The sequence below is a fragment of the Acomys russatus genome, chromosome 20 (assembly GCF_903995435.1).
Source record: "Acomys russatus chromosome 20, mAcoRus1.1, whole genome shotgun sequence".
Classification (NCBI taxonomy): domain Eukaryota; kingdom Metazoa; phylum Chordata; class Mammalia; order Rodentia; family Muridae; genus Acomys; species Acomys russatus.
Genome location: NC_067156.1, coordinates 37,327,948 through 37,341,632, shown reverse-complemented (window position 1 = coordinate 37,341,632; position 13,685 = coordinate 37,327,948). Strand labels below are relative to the sequence as shown.

The 13,685-nt window shown below is 37.3% G+C and overlaps 1 protein-coding gene across 2 annotated transcripts in view; it reads right to left on the bottom strand.

Moving 5' to 3' along the window:
- Dmxl1 (Dmx like 1) overlaps nt 1–13,685 on the bottom strand; it is a 132,013-nt gene that overhangs the window by 96,297 nt on the left and 22,031 nt on the right. For both annotated transcript variants that reach the window (XM_051163099.1, XM_051163100.1), the window contains exons 6-9: nt 12,178–12,244; nt 9,791–9,969; nt 5,254–5,443; nt 3,311–3,479 (exon numbers count right to left, since the gene is read on the bottom strand). In XM_051163099.1, coding sequence (XP_051019056.1) covers nt 3,311–3,479; nt 5,254–5,443; nt 9,791–9,969; nt 12,178–12,244 — 605 coding nt within the window. The remainder of the gene's footprint in view (nt 1–3,310; nt 3,480–5,253; nt 5,444–9,790; nt 9,970–12,177; nt 12,245–13,685) is intronic.

Sequence of the window (13,685 nt, the reverse complement as noted above, 5' to 3'; positions counted from 1 at the left end):
AAGACAAGACTGACTTGTATTATCGAACAGAGAGAAACTAAGATGGTGCCCAAACAGAAGCTTTACTCTTACTGACTAGTGTTGGTGCTGAAAGGCACTCTATATATTATTGGAAGAGAACAGTAATTGTCAATATCACCCAGCCATGAACCTTGTAACTTACAACAGCGACTTGCCTGCAAGATACTGGTATAATAGTGACACAAATGTTATAGGGATAATAACCAATCATTTTCAGATTGAATTTAAGGATCATTCCATGAAATGGAACCCATATCTGACACTGTTAAAGTGGTCAAAAACCTAAAATAAGATAAATCATGGGCCTAGGAGAAAATCCACGACTATTCTGCTAAAACAACATAGCAATAAAATGACTCCTAATGACATATTGCTTTACCCATAGATCAGTGGCTGACTCAACTCCTCATCAGAGAAGCTTCTTGCAGTAGACGGTAATTAACAAAGAGATCCACCAACTGGAAAATGTGCAGAAAATGAGAGACTTTGTAGCACTTGGTTCTACATCAATGCCTCATCAAACCCCTCCCTTGAAGGTTGAAGGGTGCAAGCGTAAGAGGAGGCAGAAGGATATTTAGAGCCAAAGATGATAAATGACTCCAAGAAAACAATGTCTTCCAGATACAACACTCACAGACCGTGGCAGCACGCACAAGATCTTCAAGGTTCAAGCCAGATGGAGTCCCCAGTACTGAGAGGGAGAAAATGGACACAAAGTCCCAGCTCTAACAGAACAGTTCCTTGTAATCAATACCAACTGGCAGAAGTTTTCTACAATGGAGTATCCAGAGCAGGCCCTATACCCAGAAGTGACTGGCCAACACAAAACATACTCCATTATCTTTTATAGGCTTTTTGTTTTGGTACTTTTATCTCATTGGTTTTTCTGTTTTGGAAGGTAGATGGGGTAAGTATACCACAAACAAAAAACTGGATAGTAGGGAAGCTCTTGAGGAGTTGGAGGAAGGAAAAAACATAATCAAAATATGAAATAAATTAAATAAAAAGGATAAATATGTTCCTTAGTTTTATTTATTTATATGGTTTTTTTCAAGACTGAATTTCTCTGTGTGTAGCCCTGGCTGTCCTGGAACGCAGGCTAACCTCCAACTCAGAGATCCACCTGCCTCTGCCTCCCAAGTGCTGGGATTAAAGGTATGCACCACCACACCCCACTGGCATTATTTTTATTTAAGTATTCAATTAAATATACTGAAGTAAAAATCAATCAGTTTCTAAAAGGTAGTTCCTAATAGAATTAAAGAAAATTCAAGTCTGTCATTTTAATGAAATCTGAATCACGCTGTTATCTCCAGAACTATCAAGGCTGCAATTAATTTAAGGAATATAAACAATAGTCTCCAAACTAAGTTTTCTTCCATGATAAAAGATTTCTAAAAATCAATAGAATTATGTCTGATTTACCTATCATTAAGATTATTACGTATATGAGAAAAATTACTGCTGGCTTTTAGCAAAATATTCTAACAAAACTCAACCTCTTCTACATCAGTACTCCACTCAAAGAACATAATGTTATTTTTGTAACAAACTTTCATGGTGAAAATGTAAGAACTAGAAATGAGAGAACATGTTACAAACTCCTTTCTTATGGCTATAGACAATAAATAAACCCAACCTTGAGTTGTGCTGTCAGAAATCTAGCACCTAGAAAGAATCCAAGAGATCAAATTTATAAAGAATTCTCCATGCAGTCCAAACTAACTTCAAGATTATTTTGCTTTGACATGCTTTGTTTTTGTCTTAGTCATTGTTCTATTGCTATGAAGAGACACCATGACCAAGGTAATTTTTATGAAAAGAAATCATTTAATTAGTGTTGCTTAAAGTTTTAGAGGTTAGTGCATTATCATTGTGGTGGGGAACATGGAGGCACACAGGTGAACATGGTGCTGTGAACATGGTGCTGTAGAAGTGTCTGAGAGTTCTATATTCTGTTCTATAGAAAGAGAGCCTGGCCTGGCTTTTCAAACCTCAAAGCCTATGCCCAGTGAAGCACTTCCTCCAACAGGTACACACCTACTTCTTCTAATCTTTTCAAATAGTGCCACGCACTGGTGGCTAGGCATTCAAATATGAGCCTATGGGGATCATTCTTATTTCAAGTCACCACAGTTTCCCAAGGTGCTCTACCATTTAAAGAAAAATTTAGTTGTCCTTATAGGAAGCTTGTCAAAGAGACGCAACACTCAAACTTAGGGTTCTTCTCTCAATAATCTTTAGGATTTTTTTTTCTTTTTTGAGACAAAGTTTCTCTGTGTAGCCTTGGCTGGCCTGAAACTTTTTTTGTAACCAGGCTGGCCTCGAACTCACAGAGATCCACCTGCCTCTGCCTCCCAAGTGCTGGGATTAAAGGTGTGTGTCATCACGGCCTGGTGAACCATAGATTATTCTCAAGCATCAGTTAAGCATAACCAATTTCCATGGAGCTGGAAACTTCAGTATTGCATTTTTCAAGGATAGATATGAAGACTTCCTATTAGGACTCTAGGTGAGAGAAGTATGGGAGAATGGGGAAATAGAAGGATCCAGAGGGTCCTAGAAACTTACAAGAAGAACATCATGACAGGCGGATCTGGATCCAGGGGGTCTGCTCAAACTACTGCACCAACCAAGGACAATACATACAGTAAACACTGAACCCCTACTAAGATCTAGCCAATAGACAGGACATTCTCCACAGTTGTGTGGAGAGCGGGTACCAACTCTGACATGAACTCTGATGCCCCATATTTGACCACTTCCCCTTAGTGGGGAGGCCTGGTGGCACTCAGAGAAAGGATAAGCAGGCTACCAAGATGAGGCTTGACAGGCTGAGACCATATGGTGGGGGAGAAGGTCCCTTACTCTCACAGACCTAGGGGAGGGAACTAGGGTGAAAGAGGAAGGGAGGGAGGAACGGGAGGATACAAGTGATGGGATAACAATTGAGATGTAATCTGAATAAATTAATAAAAAAAGAAATATAGCAATAGAATCAACTTGGTTTGTTCTAAGGAAAGGGACTAAAATGTAAAGCTCAAAAAAGTCACTTATTTCCACTTTCTATAGAGGCTGTATTAATTATATGCAAGTATTAACCTTTTTTTTTTTAAGAAATATTTTCAGATAGTTCTTTAAAGTGCCTCAGCTGTGGCCCTGATTTCTATATTCAGAGAAAATATTTACTGAAGTTTTAAGAACTTAGATCTCCAAATTCCTAAGTATCCAGATGGTGTTGATTAATTGGTCTTTCTAATAATACATATTTCACTATAAGGATAATTACCTGTGGCTGGGTTGATGCTGGCTGCAATGTGGAAGTGACAAAGTGCATTGGCATGCAGTGGTGTATTCCTGTGAACATGGTGAGCATCCTGTTGGTGAGGCAGATAGCCAGTATGTGCTACAAGAGCAAGTGATCTCCTCCGACCTCTACGGAAAGTTCTCAGATTTACCTATATAAATAAAAATAAAGTAAAATGACTGCTACATTATGACTGTTGGAATATATGTGCTATTTTATGTAATTATATATATAAAAATTACCTCTCCATTTTTTTGTTTATCAAATTTGGATATTGAAGAGTAAGTATCTGTCTGACTCTTCTCATATTTGTTTTTCAACAGTTTCCAGAACTGTTATCATTTTGTTACAGGTTAAGCTACGATTAATCTCATAATTAAAAATAGTTTATGAGTTACCAAAAAAATTCTAGCTTCCTCTTTTCACATTTGTTTTTCAACATCTAAAATCAATTTCCAGAACTTAAATGTAAAAGAATGAAAACAAACCAAACAAACAAAAACCTGAAAAGTCACAAGGTGGGCATAACAGCAGACACTTGCATCTCAATAAGTGGGAGAGAAGCAGGAAGAGCTCTGAATTCTAAGCTAGCCAGTGGTGCTATATAGTCAGACTCTGTCTCCAAAAAGAAAACAAAGTGCCAGCCAAGCCCTGTCTGTATACTGTTTTCTCCACAGCTATTCCCTGTAACTATGAATGACATTACCATCACATACCAGGTTATCCAACTTTTTAAAAGCATCATTCTTCATAGTGATCACTTTATCTGATCTCATGTGGTATCTGGCTTAAACACTGCTGTTTTAATATTAGTTCATAGCATGAAATAGTTAATATAGAACCTAGCTAAGGTTATCTAAGTAGTAAGAAGCAGAATAGAATAAGGATTTGTAGTCTAACGTTTTGTTATGTGACTGTTATACAAAGCCACTGAATATGACACACAGCTCAACTATATTCTGAGCCATTAGAAAGAGTGTTCAGTTGGGCATGGTGGCACACGCCTTTAATCCCACCACTCAGGAGGCAGAAACAGGTGAATCTCTGTGACTCTGAGTCCAGCCTGGTCTACAGAGTGAGTTCCAGGACAACCAGAGCTACATAGTGAGACCATGTTCAAAAAACGAAAAGGAAACAAAATTGCTCTATACGTTTTAGTATTAAGAAAAGACTAAGACACCAGGTGTGGTGATGCATGGCCTTTAACCCAGCACTCAGGAGGCAAGAGAAGAAGTAGGTGGAACTCTTGAGTTTCAAGCTAATCTGGCGTACAGAGTTAGACTAAGAACCCTGAGTTCCAGGACAGCCAGGGCTATAGGAGAAACTGTCTAGAAAACAAAGTAAAACTGAAAAGAAACAGAAAGAAAATACTGACTCAGTATTTCTATTCTGTTCTGAATGAGAAATGGTCTCACACTTCCCAGACCAAGAGATGAAGAAAGGATGAATGACACGATCAGCCTGGAGCTACAGTATAAGATTTTGTTTCAAAAGAGTAAAACTATTCTATATTCAATTAGGCCAAACATCAAAATTTGACTTTTACTGTCAACACTTGTAAAATAAATAACTGTGTTCTGGTAGGTCTACAAATAACAAACAGTACAGCAAAATATAATAAACAAATCTATCTTAAGCTCTAGGAGAAAATAAATTTTTATAATTGAATCTTTACATTCTCAGATTTTACATTTGCTAAGTCAATTGCTATCATCATTTTGCTACTGGTTAAGCTAAGATTAATCTCATAAATAAAGATAGCTTAGGTGTTACTAAAAATACTTAATTTTTTAGTAAGATAAAATGAACACTTCTAAAACCTGTTTCCTAAGATATACTATTTCTTATAATATTATTGTATAACCAAAAAAGACACTGTATAAAAAGATTAAAGTCTGTAGGAAACACATAATAAAAACACTTACTTCCAGAGCACTTTGAACTCGGTCTTTACTTGAAGCATTTCTCTTCAAGTTGTTTGTTAAATTAATTGATTCACACCAGTGGTTGCAGTCACTTTCATAGAGCAAGCAATCATTTGGTAAAAATGTTTCTACCCAAAGACGACACACATTATCTTTACAGCAAGTCAACAGTACATTACATACAGAAGCCCTAAGAAACAGAAATATTTCAGAGACAATATTAACATAGCACTGCATCATAATATTCTGCAGTGTTTCTATACATATTTAAACACGTAACTAATATTAACAAGAGAGCTAGGGTTTGATTCTCAGCAGCAATTAGGTCCAGTTAGCTCCAGTTCCAGGGAACCCAATACCCTCTTTGGCCTAAAACGGCACTGCACAGATATGCATGAAAGCAAAACAACCATACATATAAGAGAGGAGAGAGAGAGAGAACATACATGTATATTGATTTCACAAAAGAAAATGTTTACCAACCTATTTCTTCTGTCTAGAAGAAAACAGCTTTTATTACAATAATCTAAGATTTTTATTGCATCTAAAGAGGAATGACTTAGCTCAAGTCATAATTCCTCAGTTGACAAGCATAAAACAATATTTCTAATAAAACTTACCTATTTATTCAGTGACTGACCATTATTTTTAACTATTCTATAACACTCAAGTTTTACTTTCTGCAAAGCCATTAAGAAACTGACGTAACCGTACAGTGTACTTATCCTCTCCTTGCCTACCTAGGCCCAACACAGTTGATGTGCAAAAGAATCTGTGATTGACCTACACAAGCCACATCCATCCTTAGCAACCCTGGACTTCCAATTAGTTCCTTTTATAACATACTCAAAATAAAATTATATATAGGTATTATCAACAAAGAAATCGTCTATCAGGTAATTTGGCAAATGAAAGGAAGGAATGGAAGGAAAGGAAGGAAAGAGAAAGAGAGACAAGGAGAAAGGGAAAGAGGGTAGTAAAGTCAAGAACAGAAAGGAGAAAAACTAAGAGGAATGAAATAAAGTATTCTACCATAACCACCTTGTCATTCATCTCTGTGATTAAAAAGAGCAAGCTGCACAAAATAAAAGAAAAAACAATGTTCTGTCTCCAACTTCCCCAGTCCATCCTCTCACCTCCCCCCCAGCCCCCTCCCGTCTAGTCCTCTCACCCATCTTTCTGTCTATTCTTCTGCATCCCTCCTTCCCATGACTTCTCCATTCTTCCCTTTCTCTCCCCTCTGACACCATTCTTTACTCTCAGCCTCCCTAGGCCATGGCTTCTTTTTATCTCCCCTCCATCTGCCCCCTCACCTCTCCTATAACATGCTTTTTTGATTTCTTCCTGAACCTCTTCCTTCTTACTCATCACCCTAACATTCATCCATGCCTTGCCATTGCCCACTTTCTTTCTTCTACCCTTTGCCTATATTTACTTCCTCCCTCTAATATATTTGCATACATATGTACATCATAGCAATGAAAATAAAAGTAAGCAAATATAACAAGAAGAAAATAAAAGACAATACCAAAAGTCCAAGGTTCATATGGTCAATGAATAACTAGCAGAGTAGAAACGTTTATAAAACAAGGCAGTAATGAAAGGGTAGGATACACGACGCAAACAACTAAAGAGAAATAAAACAAATTATGGAGGTCCCAGCTCAAAAGCAGGAGAGCAATGATTTTAATGTGTATACAGCTTCAAATGAGTCCTCAAGATATCTATGGTTAATATAATCAACTGGCAGGTAATATACAAAGGGTATAGAGAAATTGCATTTCTTTGGCAATCTCCCTTACTGCCTTCTTAGTTAAATTGTCCTCTAAGTACCTCATACTAATAGACTGGAGCTCCCCTTCCTCACTTCTCTATAATATTTCTTATTCCATTGATGGTCTATCACAGTGGTTTTTAACCAGCCTAATGCTGTGACTTTTTAATACAGCTTCTCACGGTGACCCCAACCATAAATTATTTTCACTACTTCTTCACAACTGCAATTTTGCTACTTTTAAAAATTGCAATATAAATGTGTTTTCCAATGGTAGGGTCATTTGCCACCCCAAAGGGGGCACAACCCACAGGTTGAGACTAGCTAGCCTATCATATTGATACAGAGCTCACACAACACACAAAAGCAATACAATAGATTTAGCCTCACAAAAAGCAATCCTTGTGATGGATTACATATCCCCAACATGACCTATACTGATGATGAAACAAGCTAAGATGGTTTTGCAACTTCTTATCGCCAGCCAACTTTTGGAAGTTCCTGCAGGATATCACCAAACCTCCCAATCTGACCTATATTCCTCACTTTTTAGATAGTAAAGCATATGCTCATACACAAACATGTCTACTCTTCTTTCTCAACTCAACAGTCTCTCTGCATTCAACTCTTTTTTCTTTTTAAGTTTTCTTTTCAAGACAGGATTTCTCTGTTAGTTCACTTTATAGACCAGGCTGGCCTCAAACTCACAGAGATCTGCCTGACTCTGCCTCCCAAGTGCTGGGATTAAAGGTGTGTGCCACCACACTCAGTGCATTCAACTTTTTTTAAAGACAAGGTTTCATGTATCCCAGGATGGATATAAAGCACTCTGCAGCAAGAATCACTTTGAGAGGCTGTAGAGATGGCTCAGTGGCTAAGAACATCAGCTGCTCTTCCAGAGGACCTGGAAATTCCCAGCCCCCACATGGCAGCTCACTCCTCTCTGCATTTCCAATTCCAGGGAATCTGACATATTCAGACATAAATGCAGTCAAAACACCAAAGCACATAAATAAATCTTGAAAAAGAATGACTTCGAACTTGTGATTCTCCTGCTTCTACTTCTGAAGAGTGTATGTATCCTAGGCTTGATCTTCAAAGCCATGTTAAAAAGGAAAAAAGAAGCCGGGTGTAGTGGCACATGCCTATGAGTTTGAGGCCAACTTGGTCTACAAAGCAAGTCCAGGTTAGCCAAGGCTACACAGAGAAGCCTATCTTGAAAAATCAAAACAAAACAGGGGAAAAAGAGAGAGGAACACACTACAACTTAATAAAATGGCCCAAAGGTAGGAAAGTAACTATTGCTTCATTGTTATTTGCAGGTATTCCTCCCTAAATGTCCCAGTTTCAGGCATCTGCTTCAGTCTGTCATCAACTATGTCAAAACTTAAGTAAGTCAACCCTCAAAACATTCAGTAATGCATACGCCTATTTAGTACTGTGATGGCTATAACATCAACAAATGAGAATATTCATTTATTATGTATCAGAAGAAATTAGTTTCTATAAAATAGTATTCTTCAGGTAGGTTTAAAAGACAAATTTGTGATAACCAAGCTAGAGTCACTCACAACTTTTTTTTTTTTTTTTTTTTTTTTTGAGACAGGGTTTCTCTGTGTAGCCATGGCTACCCTGGAACACAATCTGTAGACCAACCTGGCCTTGAACTCAAAGAAATCAGCCTGCCTCTGCTTCCTGATTGCTGTGCCACCACTGCCCAGCAAACTAACTTTGAAAGAATTAAGACACCCTCAATGAAGATCAGTTATTCAAAACATTTTTATATATGTAGGCAAAAGAGTTCTAGAACTCTAGAACAGAGTTCTAGAATCTGAAATGATGCTCCTTCTGCTGACAATATTGATTACTCATATCATTGTCTCTTAGCTTGAAGACTGACACAGATGAGAACAGAACCATTACTTTCCCTAGACTTTCTCATCTACACTAAACTTGGACGAGAGAGCTAGGATAAGGGCAGTAACTTGTACACTATAGGTCAAAAATCTAAGCATATATCCTGTGGGTCCAAAAGAGCAAAAGAAAGTCAAGAAATGACTTAGGTACATCACCACAGTTCTATCTGAACATCTCAAATGCTGAAACTTAGCAACAAAAACATAAGAGACAGATAAACAAATTAGCAATGCCATTTAGTATAATATGGACTTCTAGATATACTTACTAGATCTATGTAACTTACCATAGGAACACATAACATTTCTATGTGATAGTAAGTTTTTAAAGGACTACAAAAAAGAAAATAAGTACTAACCTGAACAAATATTTGAGTTTGTATGAGTTAAACTGAGTTTCTATTAGGTTAAACTAACACCTAATTCAACGTAAGATAATATAAAACATTAACCCTATTTTCCTCAAAGGTGTCCTTTGAATAAAGAGTATTTTGTTTTTTTTAAAAGAAGGCTAGAATACAATAAGAAGTACAAAATGAAAATGGTAACTGTCAAAAAAGCCAACACAAATTGCAATCTGTATAAGAATTATAATGAAACACAAAACATAAGGAAAAATATGTAGAACTCTATGACAAAAGCATCTGACATAGAAATAAATTATCTTGGTCTGAAATTCACTTTGAGGTTCTTATGGTAAACATTAATCACACCTGATCCATAGCCAGACACATGCAACCTGGCACAATCAACTATTACCCTAATCTTCAAAGGTTCAAAGTAAGAAAACTAGTCAAACTTGGTGATGGTCTCTTAATACACAGTGAAAACACAACAATCAACTGACCTCGGCATATATTTGCTTGTTTTACGCCAAGAAAATCCATTTACAGCTCGTGGATGGGCCAGATACACAAAAGAAAAGTCAGCTTCTCCTTGGGACAGTGCTTCTGAATTTTTATCTGGAGAGGTACCAGCTGGTCGCCAGTTTTCTACATTATACCATACCTTTAGAAGACAGTCATCCTAAGGAATAAACAAAAAGCATCTAGTGACTATAAAACCACAAACGTTAGTCAAGAAAGATAAAATTAAGGGCTTCTTTTCCTTTAAGCCAAAAATCAAGTGAGAGTACAATATTAAGCTGCCATTGGTGGCATACCCCTCAAACCATGGAAGAGGCATCTGTGGTACACAGTGAGTTCCAGGCCTGCCAAGGCTACACAGTGAGACTCTGTCTTAAAAGAAACAAACCAAGCCAAAACAGGTAAACAGAAAGAAAGCAGTAATACCACCAAATTATAGAGTATAGAGATAACTGGGATAGAGGGAAAGGCAGTTCATGAATTGTCATTTTTAAAGAGAATGTTAAAAATGAAAATAATTATTTAAAAACTAATATTACATAAAATGACTTTACTTTAGGACATTTGTAACAAGCCTTAGAACCCCAGAATCCACATGCTAGGAGAGAACAAACTCTGGCAAACTGTCATCTACATACATTGCATACATAGATACATACGTGTACACACACACACACACACACACACACACACACACACACACACACACACACACACACAGAGTAAATGATAAAAATAAAGTATTGTGGGGGATGGAAAGATGGCTTAGAGGTTAGGAGTACTGTCTGCTCTTCCAGAGACCCTGAGTTCAATTCCCAGCAACCACATGGTGGCTTAGAACCATCTATGATGAGATCCGGCACCCACTTCTGGCAGGCAGTCACACCATGCAAGCAGAACTCGTATATATAACAAATAAATCTTTAAAAAATAAATAACTAAAGTATTGTAAGTTCACCCTTGTTCATACTTAACTTGGGAAGTAAAGGGCGAAGATACAGAGAAATTAGTACTAGGCTCCATTTCTATCAATATTTGAATTTCAATCAGAATAAATAGCTCATAGTGAGACCTCGTCTCCAAAAAAAGCTACTAAATTAATAAATAACTCAAGCTTTACTGGGTTTTTAAGAATATCTCACTGTTTCCTTTGTGCCATGAGAACAGTAATTTTAGATGACTAGTGGTTTAGGATCTGCTCTATAAAGCAATAATTAAAAATAATCTCAAGAAAATATGCTGTTGAGAAACAAACGGACAGTAACAAAAGTACATGTACATGTACACACACACAAACAAAAACAACAAAAACAAAACAAAACAAAACTGGTCCCCAGTTTCCCTCTAACAAAACTTTTATAAGTTTTATACTTTAAACAAACCCAGACATGTATTTTAACTAAGAGGTGATAAACTAGCTTTTGCTCATGATTATACCCTACATGCAGGCACTCAGCCTGTCGCGTCATATCCACTGTTTAACTAGCCCTATGACTAAGACGTTTGAGGCAGGCACTGTTATTCCCACTCTACATCAGAAAAGCCCAGAAATATCAGCTGACTTGTCTAAAACGAAACTGGTAAATGAGATCTGTCTCTAGATCTAGTCTGTTTCTACTTATGTTTTTTGGGTTTGTTTTTTTGTTGTTGTTGTTGTTGTTGTTTTTTTTTAAAGACAGGGTTTCTCTGTGTAGCCTTGGCTATTCTGGATTCAATTTGTAGATCAAGCTGGCCTCAATCTCACACTGATCCACCTGCCTCCTGAGTTACTGGGATTAAAGGCGTGCACCACCAGCTATTTTTTAAATCAAAGTTTTTATAGAAAGTATGAGTTTTGAGATAAATAAGTACATGAATAAGTCAGTTTGTGTTTATGAGGTTCAAAAATTAAGTGCAGAGCTGGGCATGGTGACATACGCCTGTAATCCCAGCACTCAGGGAGGCAGAGGCAGGGAATCTCTGTGACTTTGAGGCCAGCCTCGGCTACAAACTGATTCCAGAACAGCCAAGGCTACAGAGAGAAACCCTGTGTTGAAAACAACAACAATTTAAAAAGTCAGGTGCCACCGTGCTTGCCTGTGATCCTGGTATTGGGAAGGCTGGCTTTCTGGCCAGCCAATGTAGCCCACGCTGACATCTAAGTTCAGTTAAAAAAAAAAAAAAAAAAGAAAGAAAGAAAAAACTGTCTCAAAAAAACAAGGTGAAGATTGATCATAAAAGACACCCCTTGATTTCTGGCCTTTATTCTGTGTACACACAGAATATACACACAAGAACATATGCACATGCTCGCGCGCTCTCTCTCTCTCTCTCTCTCTAAATATAACGTAGCATAGACACAATTGACAACAGTATTTTCAAATTTTACCTTTCCAGCAGTTGCAAAAAATTCTCCATCTGGTGAAAATTTCATTAAATGGACTTGGGAAGCAGTTCTGTACATTAAACAGAGAAAAATTAAGCAGCAAGGAAACATATAAAAGTAAGTTTTTTCTATGTCTGTCCTTGTTCTGAGTAATGACACAGAGACCTTTATATTTATTAAACACTTCAAGGCACTACAGATACCTCTTTAAACCATCAGTATTGGTCTGGCCTACTTCCTAGCCACACGGTCGGTTACCTACCATCTTAATCTTAACCCTGACACCTTCTTTTTCATTTGAGTCCTGATGCCCCGGCCTCATTCCTACCTGCTACCCTCTCACTGGGATCACAAGGCCCACCTTAATATCTCCTTCCAGCCACAACCTGCTCACCTCTTGAGCTTCATAACAACAACAATGCCCAAGTCTGGACTACAACCAGATCTCTGGGTACAGAAATCAGCATTTGAATAAAACATCATGCCAACAAAAAGGAGGTTCAAAATATCCAGTACACTCCAAATTAAACTCCAGCAGTTTCTCATGATTACATATTTTTTTGATAACAGTTTCATATTCACTTGTTAGATGGGGTCTTACTACGTGGTTCAGGTTGGTTCTTAACTCCAGGTTAAGCAGTCCTCCTGCCTCTACCACACAGCTGCAACTGCAGAGTACTAGATACTCTAAAATTCTTTGCTGCTGTTGTTGAGATTTTTTTTTCTTTTTTCTTGTTTTCTGGTGTTGGGCACTGAACTCAAGGGCCTGCATATGCTAAGTACAATCTTTACTAGAAACTTTCTCCTGATCCCTAATTTTTAGCATTTTCCAAAAAAGAACATTACTAAGAGAAAGTTTAAATATAAAATACATATTTCTAAGTTATATAAATGCAAGGAATTCCTAGATTCAGAAGGTACAATAAGAATATTGCAAGTTTGAGGCTAATCTGGCCTACAGTGTGACTACTTCAGGCAAACTTGAGCCGTACGACAAGGCCCTGTATCAAATTTTCAATCTGAATACCTAATTTCCAGAGCCATGGATCTCCATTACTCTAATATATATTTTCCGGACAAAGTGTTTTTAAGTGAATTTTTCCTTCATCTAGGATAATACTTACTTAATCATGTGTGTTAATAGAAATTTAAGTAATTAAGAATTCAGTGACCTAATTTTGCCTATCTACTTAGTGTATACTGACTTTTCTTCTCAAGAAAATTTTGGCACATTGCCTTCCCTTCTTCACACTCATATACACTGGAAACACCCAGCATTAGCATTGCTTTCTTCTTTTACATCCAATTTCATGCTTCGATGAATCTGTGCCAAACTGATTACCAAAACATCTCAACCAAGCTTTTTACTTCTCAGTATAGTGCTATGATCAAACTTAGGGGGCATAATGGATGCTGGCCGAACATTAGACCACTGAACTCTATCTCCAGCCCAAAAACTCTGCCACAATTCTTTTCCAATACAAGTAATCCCCACCACCACCATTTATATA